General features: G+C 37.5%; 2 protein-coding genes across 4 annotated transcripts in view; one reads left to right on the top strand and one right to left on the bottom strand.

The window, feature by feature from the left end:
- LOC136875809 (RNA-binding protein 48) overlaps positions 1–2352 on the bottom strand; it is a 110084-nt gene extending 107732 nt beyond the window's left edge. The window contains exon 1 of one of the 3 annotated variants that reach the window (XM_067149417.2): positions 1965–2352. In XM_067149417.2, coding sequence (XP_067005518.2) covers positions 1965–2072 — 108 coding nt within the window. In that variant the 5' untranslated portion in view covers positions 2073–2352. Of the gene's footprint in view, positions 1–1358; positions 1404–1964 lie in introns of those variants that run through there. The other 2 variants (XM_067149419.2, XM_067149418.2) reach the window with 2 other exon arrangements.
- A 248-nt stretch (positions 2353–2600) lies between these two features.
- The window catches only part of Dpck (Dephospho-CoA kinase), a 68118-nt gene continuing 55887 nt past the window's right edge, over positions 2601–14831 (top strand). The window contains exon 1 of the mRNA XM_067149415.2: positions 2601–2861. Within this exon, the coding sequence (XP_067005516.2) occupies positions 2750–2861 (112 nt within the window). The 5' untranslated portion in view covers positions 2601–2749. The remainder of the gene's footprint in view (positions 2862–14831) is intronic.

The following is a 14831-nucleotide window of genomic DNA, read 5'->3' as shown; positions in this document are numbered from 1 at the left end:
AGACCTCAAGACAGCATTATTTCTTTTCAATACTAAGATAACGCCCATAATTGCATACAGGATTCTATTAATATGGAATAATCTAACAACTACAGACCTGGCAGTCATAGAAAGAGTGAAAGCAAGCTTCCTCAAACGCACTCTGTGCGTGTCAAAATTCACACAATCGAGGCTGGTATATGAACTGGCAAAGGAGTCATTCTATATAGAAGATATCAAAATCAAACTAGAACTTCCATACACGATTGCATCAGAGAAACATATAAAAGAGCAGTATGAAAAGAGATCAAGTACTTGGGAAGATTTTTACAGCACCGAAGCCATGATGAACAGAGCTTGGACAATGGCAACTATGAACTCAGGCATAGGGTGACTCGTTTCGCGGTCAATGGTCTCCATCATAAAATATGCGTGATCAAGTCATTCCATACGCCAGGTGATAAGTGTAAAATGTGTAAAATGTGAACTTTGCAACAAAACATGTATAAGATATCATCTACTCAGTTGTGCAAAAAGAGTGAAATCTCTCAAAGAGTACAGCAAGGAGAATTAACTATTTAAATATGCACAAATGTGCACATTCCGTTTCATTCATTCATTCATTAATAGTACCAAGGGGTCTGCTCAAGGCTTAAAGTCCCCATTCAACGGACGAATCGCCATCAACAGCATCACATGCCGTCACTCCATATGAGCACTGCAGAAAGGTTTGGAATTTAATCCAGGCTTTTGGCACGCAATCTAGTGTACCGAAATGGCAAAAGTTCAGAACAGCTTACATTTTCCAGCGCCACACATCCAGGCGCGATTGCACTGTCATTTGTTTCTCTCTCGCTCGCTTCTCGCGAAGGACTTGATCGTGCGGTGGACAGAGCTGCCAACTGTTCATTTAAAGAACTGCTCCTAGTGCAGCGGCGCTGTTTTTATTTACGAATCTCGTTAACGCAGCGGCACTACTTTTATTTACGAATCTCGTTACAGTAGGTTAGTGACAAAGCCATTGGTCTGGATTGGTTAGACCATTGGTCAGTGACAAAGCCATGGTCTGGATTGGTTAGACCATTGGTCTGGATCAAGCAAAGGGGGTCTGGGGGCGTAAACCCCCAGGTTAGAAGCCGCCCTAGGCCTCTAGTATCCCGCGTGACACCTCCATTGGTCTTGACTGGTTAGGGTAGGTTAGTGACAAAGCCATTGGTCTGGATTGGTTAGACCATTGGTCAGTGGCAAAGCCATTGGTCTGGATCAAGCAAAGGGGGTCTGGGGGCATAAGCCCCCAGGTTAGAAGCCGCAAAGCGGCCCTAGGCCTCTAGTATCCTTGTGTATTTCTTGTGCGCGGATTGGTAATGGAATTCACTTACTTCATTGCTAGGAGTGACGTCATATCCCATAGTGTCTCACCCAATGGAAATGCTGGTACGTAGTTAGGCGATGGACTATGGCGCGTGATAACTTCTATTAGGTTATAAAAGCAAAATTACTTCTGGGGGATTGCAGGTGGGTTCTTAACTGTCGCAGTGAACACATCGCTCCTCCACAAGGCATTCCACTTAAGATTTCCAACATATTACATCCTTATAATGCTATAAAAGTAATGTAAGTCTTACTGAATTTCTACCGTGGCGGCATACTCCTCCTACAGTAAAACTAGGGATACTTTATCAAACAATAGGTAATACATGCTGGCTGCATTAAAGTTATTATTTAAGTGCTATGGACAGACCAAAAGGGGGAATTTCATTTCTTTTAAATCCAAAACCATCGTCCTTCCTCTTGACAAAGCTCTTGATCTCTGGAACCCTATTTCTCAATAAAATAAAATATAAAAAAACTAAGCCTCAGGACCAGGCTTTGCAACTTCATCTGTGAAAATTTGCAGCCCGAATTCTATAATTTAATAATAACAAATATTTCTCGAATAGTTTAAAGGATGTTCCAGATGTTAGGATACACATTGATTCTTGTACCTTGACAGCTGTAAGTTTCTTCCCTTGCCTGTATTTAGCCCTTGTAGTACAAAGTTCTTGCTGTTCATGATGTGGAAGTCTTACAACATCTCTCTTATTCATAGCCATTTAAGAAATACCTTCGCGCACACTACAAAATCACCTTGATTTTAAAATAACTGGAGACACCTTTTCACGAATGCAGAGGTTAAGTTCAATTTGTACACACCTCACAAATTACTGGCATAACTATCTAACACCTTCACGTCTAATTCTTAAGTGTAAGGTTTATGCATTTCGATATACATGATACATGTTCTGACTCTCATACACTCTCATACTGTCAAAACAAATAAATAACCATTTTAAAACTAGCACCACCTGCACCGGCATACATCTTGTTATTATAGCTTTCTACTCTTGCTTTCTATTGTTTCAGAATGACAACAGAATCGGATAAACGAAGTCCGTGCCGTTGACGATATTTTTTTTTTCAAGCATTTTATTCAATATATTCATTTCTGAAGGCAAAATGTCACAAATCAAATATGCAGAGAACAACAAAGGAGTTACGGCAAATTTGTGTGAACAATTTCTAATATACAGTAAAGGTTGCTGTATGTTGTTGTATAGTTGGCAGTACAATGATCACGCAGAGGTGGGTGTGCTATATGTGTTATGATGATAGAGCCGTGATCCGTGATCCGGCTACTATGTTGTAAAGTGTTATTTGTTTATCAGCTGTATGATTACGTCACGTCGACCGTGTCCATAACGTAAATAAAAAGAGGAATTGTTCTTTAAGTATGTTTATCGTCGGTTTAACAGGTGGTATAGCCACAGGAAAAAGTACAGTTGCCGAAATTTTTAGAGAGCACGGAATTCCGGTGATCGATGCCGATGTTATAGCGAGAAAAGGTACAAAAAGTTTTATTATATAACACGTCATAAAAAAGTACTATTCAAATTTCATTATTTAGTATTACAATGCCCTAATCCGTGTAAAAATTGGAACTTGTTTTCAATTTCTTATAAACATGTGAATGGAGATATCTCTGTGCTAAATGTGCTTATGATTTATCAGCAGTGATTAATCTGCCTAATTTTCTATGACCAGTAATCCAATGGTGACCTTTGCCACCCTTTTATGAAATGATTAAGCCTACACAATTCTAATACTTAGGCTACTGCTATGTAGATCTATTTAATACTTGCTATTTTAAGCCGTCTTTGTAATGTAGCATGTGAACTTATGATTGAAGATAACTATTTTATGCAAATTCATAAACTTGGTGTCCACAACGAAGGAAATTGACTGATATTGCCATGGTCTAGGGATGAAGTTTAAGGATACGGAGATTGTTATCAGTGGAATACGGTGTAGGAGGGATCAATCATACTGATCTGCATTTAGGGCAGTCGCCCAGGTGGCAGATTCCCTATCTGTTGCACCCTAGCCCTTTCCTAAATGATTTCAAAGAAATTGGAAATTTATTGAACATCTCCCTTGGGATACTGACTGGCTGGTGATTGGGGATTTAAATGAGATTATGGAGTGGGTATGTGGGAAACTGGGAGTGAAATTTCTAGATCCTAATGGGTGATAGGGGAGATAGGGATCTGCGCTCAGATGACCTTCACTTAAACTGTAGTGGTACATATAAGTTATGATGTAGTTGATTCCCATAGGGAACCTAAAATATTTGTCCCGAATGAGTGAATTTATAATACCAATATAATGGTCCGTTATTGGACATTATAAATTTTCCAGCTAACTCATTCTTGGTTGCCTGCGTTTCGCCCTCGTGTGCTAAGTTAGGCTCGTCAGTTGGGACTTAGCACACCACCCAAGACGCAAGGCTAGTGCATACCGTGGAGGCCACTGCATAGGCTATTTGAAGCCACCAGCAGTGCCAATGCACTATGAGAGCTATGTCTCATTTCCAAAAATAGATGCCTGCCTGGCCATCAAATGATGTAGTTGGGTTCCTTGCAACCAAGAATGAGTTAGCTGGAAAATTTATAATGTCCAATAACGGACCATTATATTGGTATTATAAATTCACTCATTCGGGACAAATATTTTAGGTTCCCTATGGGAATCAACTACATCATTTGATGGCCAGGCAGGCATCTATTTTTGGAAATGAGACATAGCTCTCATAGTGCATTGCTGGTGGCTTCAAATAGCCTATGCAGTGGCCTCCACGGTATGCACTAGCCTTGCGTCTTGGGTGGTGTGCTAAGTCCCAACTGACGAGCCTAACTTAGCACACGAGGGCGAAACGCAGGCAACCAAGAATGAGTTAGCTGGAAAATTTATAATGTCCAATAACGGACCATTATATTGGTATTACATATAAGTTAGGAAATTTGTTTAGAAGGGTTATAGGGAGGTACATTCAGGGAAACAGGGTGGCCTAAGGAGCGGTGTTAAGGGAACAGGGAACTGTAAATCAATTAGGGATGACATAAAACTGTTAGTGCTCAACTGTAGAAGTATTGTAAAGAAAGGAATAGAATTAAGTAATTTAATAGATATATACTTACCAGATATTGTAATCGGAGTTGAATCATGGCTGAGAAATGATATAATGGATGCAGAAATTTTCTCACGGAACTGGAGGGTGTATCGTAGAGATAGGATAGGAATGGTGGGAGGGGGAGTATTCATTCTCTTGAAAGAAGAATTTGTAAGCTACGAAAAAGTTAAAGATGACAAACACGAAATTGTAGGGGTAAGGCTCATCTCTAAAGATAATAGACAACTTGATGTCTTTGGAGTGTACAGACCAGGAAAGGGTAGCGCAGATGCTGATTTAGAATTATTTGATAAGATAATCAGCTATGTGGGAAACGATAAGGAAAGGAACGTGATTGTAGCGGGTGAAACTCAATTTACCAAATGTCAATTGGGAAGGTAATGCGAACGACAGGAAGCATAACCAACAAATGGCAAATAAGTTAATATGGGAAGGGCGCCTAATTCAGAAAGTGATGGAACCAACTAAAGGGAAGAATATCCTGGACGTGGTGCTGGTAAAACCAGATGAGCTCTATAGAGAAACTGAAGTAATAGATGGTATTAGTGGTCACGAAGCTGTTTTTGTAATAATTAGAAATAAATGTGAAAGAAAGGAAGAGATTAAAATTAGGACTGTTAGGCAGTACCATATGGCTGATAAAATAGGCATGAGGGAGCTTTTAATAAGTAACTATGATCGGTGGAAAACTATAAATAAAAATGTAAACAGACTCTGGGATGGGTTTAAGGCAGTTGTTGAGGAATGTGAAAATAGTGTGTGTACCTTTAAATGTGATAAGGAATGGTAAATATCCACTATATTGTAACAGGGAAGTAAAGAGACTAAGAAGGAGGTGTAGGTTGGAAAGAAATAGAGTTAGAAATGGCTGTGGAAGTAAGGAGAAATTGAAGGAACTTACTAGGAAATTGAATCTAGCAAAGAAGTCAGCTAAGGATAATATGCCAGGGATGTACCTTAATTAAGGCCACGGCCGCTTCCTTCCAATTCCTAGGCCTTTCCTCTCCCATCGTCACCGTAAGACATATCTGTGTCGTTGCAACGTAAAGCAAAGTAGCAAAAAAAAAAAAAAAAAAAAAAAGGGATAACATGATGGCAAGCATAATTGGTGGCCATACTAATTTTAGTGAAAAATCAAAGAGTATGTATAGGTACTTTAATGCAGAAACAGGTTCCAAGAAGGACATTCCAGGAATCATTAATGAACAAGGGGAGTGTGTATGCGAGGATATTCAAAAGGCAGAAGTATTCAGCCAGCAGTATGTAAAGATTGTTGGTTACAAGGATAATGTCCAGATAGAGGAGGAGACTAATACTAAAGAAGTATTAAAATTTACCTATGACAGCAATGACATTTACAGTAAGATACAAAAGTTGAAAACTAGAAAAGCAGCTGGAATTGATAAGGTTTCGGGGGATATAGTACCATATCTGAAGTACTTATTTGATTATTGTTTGCATGAAGGAACTTTACCAAATGAATGGAGAGTTCCTATAGTAGCCCCTGTATATAAAGGAAAGGGTGATAGACATAAAGCTGAAAATTACAGGCCAGTCAGTTTGACAATGCATTGTATGTAAGCTTTGGGAAAGCATTCTTTCTGATGATATTAGATATGTTTGCAAAATTAATAACTGGTTTGATAAAAGGCAGTTTGGGTTTAGGAAAGATTATTCCACTGAAGCCTAACTTGTAGGATTCCAGCAAGATATAGCAGATATCCTGGATTCAGGAGGTCGATTGGAGTGTATCGCGATTGACCTGTCTAAGACATTTGATAGGGTAGATCATGGGAGACTACTGGTAAAAATTAGTGCAATTGGACTTGACAAAAGATTGACTGAATGGGTTGCTCTGTTTCTAGAAAATAGAACTCAGAAAATTAGAGTAGGCAAAGCTTTATCTGTCCCTGTAAAAATTAAGAGGGGAATTCCTCAAGGCAGTATTATTGGACCTTTATGTTTTCTTATACATATCAGTGATATGTGTAAAGAAGTTGAATCAGAGATAAGGCTTTTCACAGATGATGTTATTCTGTACAGAGTAATAAATAAGTTACAAGATTGTGAACAACTGCAAAATGACCTTGATAATGTTGTGAGATGGACAGTAGGCAATGGTATGATGATAAACGGGGATAAAAGTCAGGTTGTGAGTTTCACAAATAGGAAAAGTCCTCTCAGTTTTAATTACTGCGTTGATGGGGTGAAAGTTCCCTTTCGGGATCATTGTAAATACCTAGGTATTAATATAAGGAAAGATCTTCATGGGGGTAATCACATAAATGGAATTGTAAATAAAGGGTACAGATCTCTGCACATGGTTATGAGAGTATTTAGGGATTTTAGTAAGGATGTAAAGGGGAGAGCATATTTGTCTCTGGTGAGACCCCAACTAGAGTATGGTTCCAGTGTATGGGACCCTTACCAGGATTACTTGATTCAGGAACTGGAAAAAAATCCAAAGAAAAACAGCTCGATTTGTTCTGGGCGATTTCCGACAAAAGAGTAGCGTCCTAACGACCTAACACCAAAATTTCTCAAAAAATACAATAATAAACATAGGAATACCAACCAAACCCGAAATATACAGAAAAAGACAAACCGAATTTGGCTAAAAGAAGAAATTAATTTCATGTACAAGGAAAAACAACACCTCAACGCACAACTGTACGAAACGCACCTGAAAGCTTCCCGTGGCTTACCAGACACTTACTGGAATAATTTTCAACAAATAACCAATGAAAAAATAACAAACATAGCCATACAGAAGCAGAATACATTAAACAAGAAACTAAATGTTTAAAACAATCACATGACCAACACATACAGAATCACACACCCAATAGACAACACTTGACCAAACCTATTGACAATGACCAGCATGTATTCTATCCACCAATGAAAAATTAAACTATCACAGAATTTAATGAAACAGAATCCATTATACTGAGCAAGGGACCCAAACACAATTGGGGAAATGACTCAATATTTCAAAATATCACCACCATCATTACCGAAACCAAAAATGCCATAAACAAAATACCCTATGCACAACAGGATGAAATTAGATATGAAATTAAGAAAAAATTGCCACAGTATATTAATAGAATCAGTAAAGAGAACAACAAACAAGTAGCCATGAACCACACACAACTTAAAAAGCTCAAAAACAAAATTCAACAAAACAACTTACTAATAACTAAAGCAGACAAAGGTAATACAACAGTTATTATGGATAAAGACGTATACATAACTAAAACCAAAACTTGTTTCCAAGATGAAACCTTTCAAATCAAAAATAAGGACCCTACCAACAGCATTCAAAGAAACCTAAAAACCTTACTAAAAATACCCACTTCCTTTTAAACGAACATGAAACCACGAAACTTATTACAACGAACCCAGGATTACCTACTGCTAAAGCATACCCAAAGATCCATAAAGACAACATCCCTATGAGGCCTATAATAAACTATAAACCAAGTCCCACCTACAAATTATCACAATTTATTCAAACATTTCTCAAAAAACATTACGTATTCTTAGCCAAAAAAACAATAAGAAACTCAATAGAATTTTGTAACATCACTAAAAACATAAAAATAGAACAGCACCATAGATTAGCATCATATGACATAATAAATATGTACCCCAACATACCTACACAAAAAACCATAGAAATCATAGAATCCAATCTCAAAAATCACAGCAAACTCAGTATTTTAGAAATAGAGGAATTCATAAAATTACTACACTTTGCCATCAACAATAATTATTTCAAATTTTTTGACACTATATATCACCAAAAAGGATTACCCATGGGTTCTCCAACATCAGGTATACTGGCTGAAATATATATAGATTACTTAGAACATCAAGAAATCCAAAAACTAAATAATATCCCCTTCTGGTGCAGATTTGTGGACAACGTATTTGTTATAATAGACAATAGGCACACCAACGAAACAAGAATCTTAAAACAACTAAATGAAATAGATCCCCATATAAAATTCACCATGGAAACTGAAAACAATAACACAATAAATTATCTAGATATATCTATAACTAGGCATAACGACCATTTAACATACAATATATACAGAAAACCCACTCACACATCCAATACAATAAAAATAGACTACCCATCCAAATACACACAAGAAAGCTGCATATTACAGTATGATATATAGAGCATACAACATACCACTAACAAACAAAAAAAAGAATTAAACAAAGAATTGAATTTAATCCATGAAATAGCCAGACAGAACGGATATAAAAAAGAAATGATCAACAAGATCATAAACAAAATAAAAAACCAACCCAAAACCAAGTTAACCAGAACCGAGAAAAGCAAAAAAGACTACGTACTATTCACCTATAACAATAGCCACATACATCCTATAACAAATATTTTTAAATAATGAGGCCTAAAGATAGCCTATAAAACCACACGTAGCAATGCCAACATCTTACACAATGCTAAATCTGTTAAAAATAAAAATCAATACAACCACTCAGGTGTCTGTCGCTTGAAATGTAATGACTGCGAAGCCAGCTACATAGGGCATACCGGAAGGAACTTCCAGATACGATACAACGAGCACATTAATGCAGTTAAGCATAGACATTTTTCAGGTTTGGGACAACATATTGAAGACCAAAAACATAAATTTACAAATATTAACAATGACATGCAAATCTTGAATACAAACCCCAAGAGCCCCTTGCTCAGTATCTTAGAAGAATTTTACATAAACTTAGATCAAAACGTCAACCCAAATTTCAACCTAAACGAAATTACGGAAAAAACAACAACATTCTTTTCGATATAGTTATCCCCCTCCTAAAAAGTCATTATTTGAAGAGTCAAGGAACAACATTCCATACATACAAAAGAACCGCCTAAAGATCCCTCCCACTCTAGTTCCGCTCTCTCCACAGTCGCTCCTCCCATCCCTCCAAACCTCCCCTCCACATCCGCGAGCAACAGTCCCAAACTAACACGCTACAGATCTCGACGTGCAGCCGTGCAACGCGCACACAGTGTCAACACCCAACGTAAGTACAACACACACATACTTCACTCCTTACAGTTCATCAGATGCCGTTCTTTACACAATTTATTTCTATTTACAGACAATACGGCCTACAACATAAAAGAAGCCCTCACGCTATCACCAAGACATCAAAATGTATATTGTTTGACACTTGACATAGTATAATGCCATACTAAGATGCACGCTGTAACTAAATAAACTTCAGCTCATTATACGCAATTTTAACTCAGCATTTAGTACATACTGAGAATATAGTACACAGACAATGCATCCGACCGATTATAAATTAAGACGTAATTCTTCATAACAACGTCTAGAATCTTCAAGATATTTACATCACCTGCAATATTATACAATCAACTGAAGAAGAAAACACTGGAATGAACTAAAAACAGTTATAAGTTTCAACATTAAATAGTAGCACTCCATAATACCTGTGTACTTACCATACCAACAGGAATATTGTAGTATCAACAAACATGTAACAAGTTAGAGTAGAAAGAGGACCCATTTTATTTTGTTTTTACTACTTCATTCATTCTTTAAACGACCTGTTATATCGAGTCAACTTTTTATGTACATATAATTTTTTTTTAAACATTGTAATATCTCAATATCACAAATGTAAATAGTAATAACTTCATAAATATCAGTATACATAAGTATGTAAAAATTTTAATTGATGTTCATTAGATCAACGAAATAATGAGGTCACATGCCTCTCACAACATGTAACTTTTAAAGTTAAAAGCAAAGGACCCATTTTATTATTCTTACTATTTGAATATTTAACTTGTTTTTAATCATTTGTCAAATTGGGTCAGTTTTCATGCAAATGCAACGCTTTGTAATGTGATGTTTTTGAAACTAGTTTGATGTATGACAGCTGAGGATGACCCCATAGGGGTCGAAACCTGTACTGGATTTACTGTAATCAATAGTAAATAAACACTGTATTGATAAGGTGGAGGCTTCCATATCATTTTTATGTTAAAAGAGTAGCGTTACAAAAATGTTGCAAAGTTTGAGCTGGGAAGACTTAGGAGAAAGGAGATGAGCTGCTCGTCAACAGGAGCTATATAAACAGGCAGAAATTACTCGGTTTTTTATTCTCCACTCTCATGGGTACGGTTCAGACCAAATTTCATCAGAAAATACAACTCTACATCATCCAGTTCTTTCGTTCCCTACACCATTTAAAACGACTTTCCTGTGGAGGTTGCTCAGTAGTGCTTTGCGTAAAGCAGTGCAAGACATCAATCTAGCCTCTTCGAGTCTTTTTCATGCAGTGAAATTGCTGATTTCCACACCAAAATTTCTTCTCATATCCACACACAATTGAGGCAAAGTAGCCGTATGGCTTGCTTTGCTTTTGACGATCAAAGCTCGGTCCTGTCGTGGTGAAGTTGTCTTAGGTCGTCCAGATCTGTGACCATTAGCTACACTGTCGGTAGCTTTAAATTTCTGTACGATTTGTTCCACGCAAGTTTTGCTCTCTTTTAACCCCTTTCCTATGCTCCTAAGAGACTGACCAGCCTTATGCATGCTAATAACCACCCACTTCACACTTTCACTGACGCTGGCATGGGGCATATTGCAAAACAAGGACCAGCACAATCTAAGAAGTAATAAAACAGTAACTAAGCAGCAGTGACTCACTGACGGACTATTGAAAGTTCATTGTTGTTTCCAACTGTTGAGTAGGCGAGAAGGACCTTTTTTTTTTTTTGCTAGGGGCTTTACGTCGCACCGACACAGATAGGTCTTATGGTGACGATGGGATAGGAAAGGCCTAGGAGTTGGAAGGAAGCGGCCGTGGCCTTAATTAAGGTGTGAAAATGGGAAACCACGGAAAACCATTTTCAGGGCTGCCGATAGTGGGATTCGAACCTACTATCTCCCGGATGCAAGCTCACAGCCGCGCGCCTCTACGCGCACAGCCAACTCGCCGGTAGAAGGAACATTATGAACAGGACTGTGCAATCGCAAGTCAAAGAGGCAGGAAATTTTAATTATTTTAGGACCGTGCACAAATTAATGTTTTTTGCTTAATTTGACCTTTCAAACCAAGTTCCAACCCAGGTGGGTCAAGCAGAACTAGTTCTAGAATAAACTTGACTACTAATGCTGAGACCTTTCTGGTAGAGCTTCATTTTGATCAAAAATGAAAATTTACTTTTTATTTTAAAATACTTTGTAATTTTTATGCACACAGAAAATCACAAAATAATCAATAACATTTTATCTTCAAGAGTTCTAGTTTTCACCAATACAATTCAGTTTTAATACAAATAACCCCAAACTTATCACATTGTTTGATATTAGAAAAGTGATACGGTGTATTGTGGATGTGCGGAGGTGAAAGAAGGTGCTGGGATGAACAGGTCTCAACTTACGAAATTAAAGTTGATTTAAAATTTTACAAGGTTATATTTTCTTTTCAAGATCAAGAAACAACAAGTATAACAGGAACTCATTTGTATATCCACAAGTTAAGAAAGTACAATTACGGTTTATTAATGGATTTTGGGCTTCGAGCCCCAGATTCACAATTCTTGAGCAATTAGCCCAACTTTACCCAAAAACAAAGTTTGACAAAGGGGCAGAAAACCCCAATCATGCCCAGGAGCACTTGCTCCCTATTACTCAGTAAAGCCTGCTTGAGGCACACAGAAACCAACATTAAGAAAGAGCAACCCGCTCTCAAAGTTCAAGCCTATCAAAGGCCACACCAAACTCCACCTTCAAGCTGACCTCCAAGCACATAAAAACAGGGGTAAAAATACCCAACCTACTGAGGCCTATTCCGTAAAGAAACCGGACAATTACATGGCCTCCAAAATACCAACTTGAGAAGAGGCGAAACTGCACTCCTAATACATTTCTTTAAATCCTATTTGGCACAAGGCCGCTTATGCAAGGGCTAACCCCATACTACGGAGGTGACACGATTGAAAAATGTTATGACATTACGAGTAGAAGGGAAACTGTTATAAAAACGTAGTCACCTCAAAACAAAATGAATGGGAGCTCGAGAGGGTTAGGCACTCTCTATCCCAATTTGTAGTTAAAGAGACAGAATTTATACCAAGTGTCTTTTACATTTTAAATATAGGTTACATGAGGAAAGTTTCGAACCCGCCCCGAGGGTTAAACTGCTGAGCTGGCAAGAAAATAAGTTATAAAACGGCCATTACCTGATGGTTGAACTGCTGCCCGAAGAAAGAGGCGCTTCCCGCCCCCTGCTATATAATCACACTAGGAAAGATGTTACTGAAGTGGCACCGAGACCAGAAACACAGCAGTTTATATACCCTCGCGGAAAATTCGAGACGTTTCATGAATGAGAACCCACACACCCCTCACTTTATTGGCTAGATTGGAGAAGATACACCTGATTGGTCAAAAATTAATTAAAGAAATTCGGGATTGGCTAAATTCAAAACTGGCGGAACGAAAGGATTAACATTGCCAACTCAAACAATGACTGAAAGAAATTTAACAAAGAGCAAACTTATACATACTAAATTTCTTCAAAAAAACAAAAAAGTTCCTTCACTTCGCACTAGGGTGCACAATTGTAGTTCTTAAGTAGTGCTATCTAGAAGAGAATGTTCACACTTCTTACTACAGAGAAAACAAAAATAAATCAAAAAAGACACAGTTCAGATCTCTTCAAAATTTGTAGTAATGACATCTTCTGAGAAATCTTAGCATTAATGTGGAAGTTAAAGTTCAAGCTTCCTCCAGTAGAGGAGTTTCAACTGGCGCGATGTTTGAATTAGCGGCGCGGAGGTGTACCGCCTGGTACAAAAAGTATACAGGCAGATGACCATCTACATATATACTATGTAAGGAGGTGTCCTTATACTTTTTCAAGCCACTGTATATTCAGTCTTATAAGAACATTCAAGAAGATAGGAGGATTTGATTCTCACTCTCAACCATCCTGGTAGTGGTATTCTGTGATCTCTCACTTCAGTGTCTTGTAAATAACGGGATGGATCATGGCTGCTTCTATTGTAGTTTGTTATAAATACAGAGACCAGAGAGATTACATCGAGCAACATTTTGCATCCACAGTTCAGTCTTTTAACTTATTTCTTGTTGGGTCTTCACCTTGCAGAGGTGTTCTTACAGTCATGTACAGTCCGTGCAAAAATAATTGGAGTAGCCTATGATAATGTATGTGTTCTTTCCTTAATCATCTTTATATACCTTACCTTCAGGCCCAGTTTCTTCAACGAATGTTAAGTGTTAACATTGCTATTAAGGAGACTTAACACATAATTTAACAAAATTGCCGTCTCATCAAGAATTGTTAACTCTAACAAATTGTTGATACTTGTGTTAAATTAACATGGCAGCAGCCCTGTGTTGTACCTCTTAATAGCTTCTAACCTTTCAAAATGGAAGCGTGTAGAAGACATAAGTTTGAAGCTTCACTGATGTATGAAGACTTTATAAACTGAAGAAGGCAAAGGGCGACCCACAATAAGAAAAGATGACTTTTTAGAGTTGTCAGAAGAAAGATTTCTACAAAGATATCTAATTACCAAAGCCATAATGAACAAGGTACTAGAAGAAATTGAAAGTAGTTTAGAGTTTCAAACAGATTGAATCTTATCAGTGTCCCCAGTGCAGCAGTAGTTTATAGATTTTATAAGGAGAGGTCATACTCTGCGTCCAATCGATTTCAACAAGCTAATTAATGTACATGTTAGGGGACACTCAACAGTAACTTGTGTATAAGGATTTACGTCAATAAGCTTTCGTTTTCAAAAAAATGGAGGACAAATGTTGTGAGGCAGGATCCGCTTCAGACCAAGTGGAGGTAAAACACTAAAAGACAAATACATTTTACTTAAACATGTAAGATCCGCAACCTAATAATTTCCAAAAATTGATGAATGCACAGATTCTAATGCAATGTGTATATATTTGAAGAGTTGCAACACAGTCAAGCGGAGCGGTGGCCGAGTGGTCACCGTGCTTGTCTATGAACTGCGATGACGTGAGTTGAAGTCCCGCCGTAGCTATATTTTTTTATACACATTAAATTATTATTTGAGGGAACATGAAGGTAAAAATGTGCATAAAAATATTAGGCAAACTGCAGTGAACTTAATTTTTTACCTCAAATTAATATATATAGGCCTATATACAGAGAGAGAGAGATCCAGCAGTAACTGTGAAAATGTTTAGGCCTATATTAATTACACGTAGAAAATTAAGTGTATTGCAAATTGCATAATATTTCTGTTCCCATTTTTATCTTCACG

Source organism: Anabrus simplex, chromosome 6 (assembly GCF_040414725.1).
Source record: "Anabrus simplex isolate iqAnaSimp1 chromosome 6, ASM4041472v1, whole genome shotgun sequence".
NCBI classification, from domain to species: Eukaryota; Metazoa; Arthropoda; class Insecta; order Orthoptera; family Tettigoniidae; genus Anabrus; species Anabrus simplex.
The sequence above is the reverse complement of the archived record's forward strand: the minus strand, read 5'-3'. Positions and strand labels throughout refer to the sequence as shown.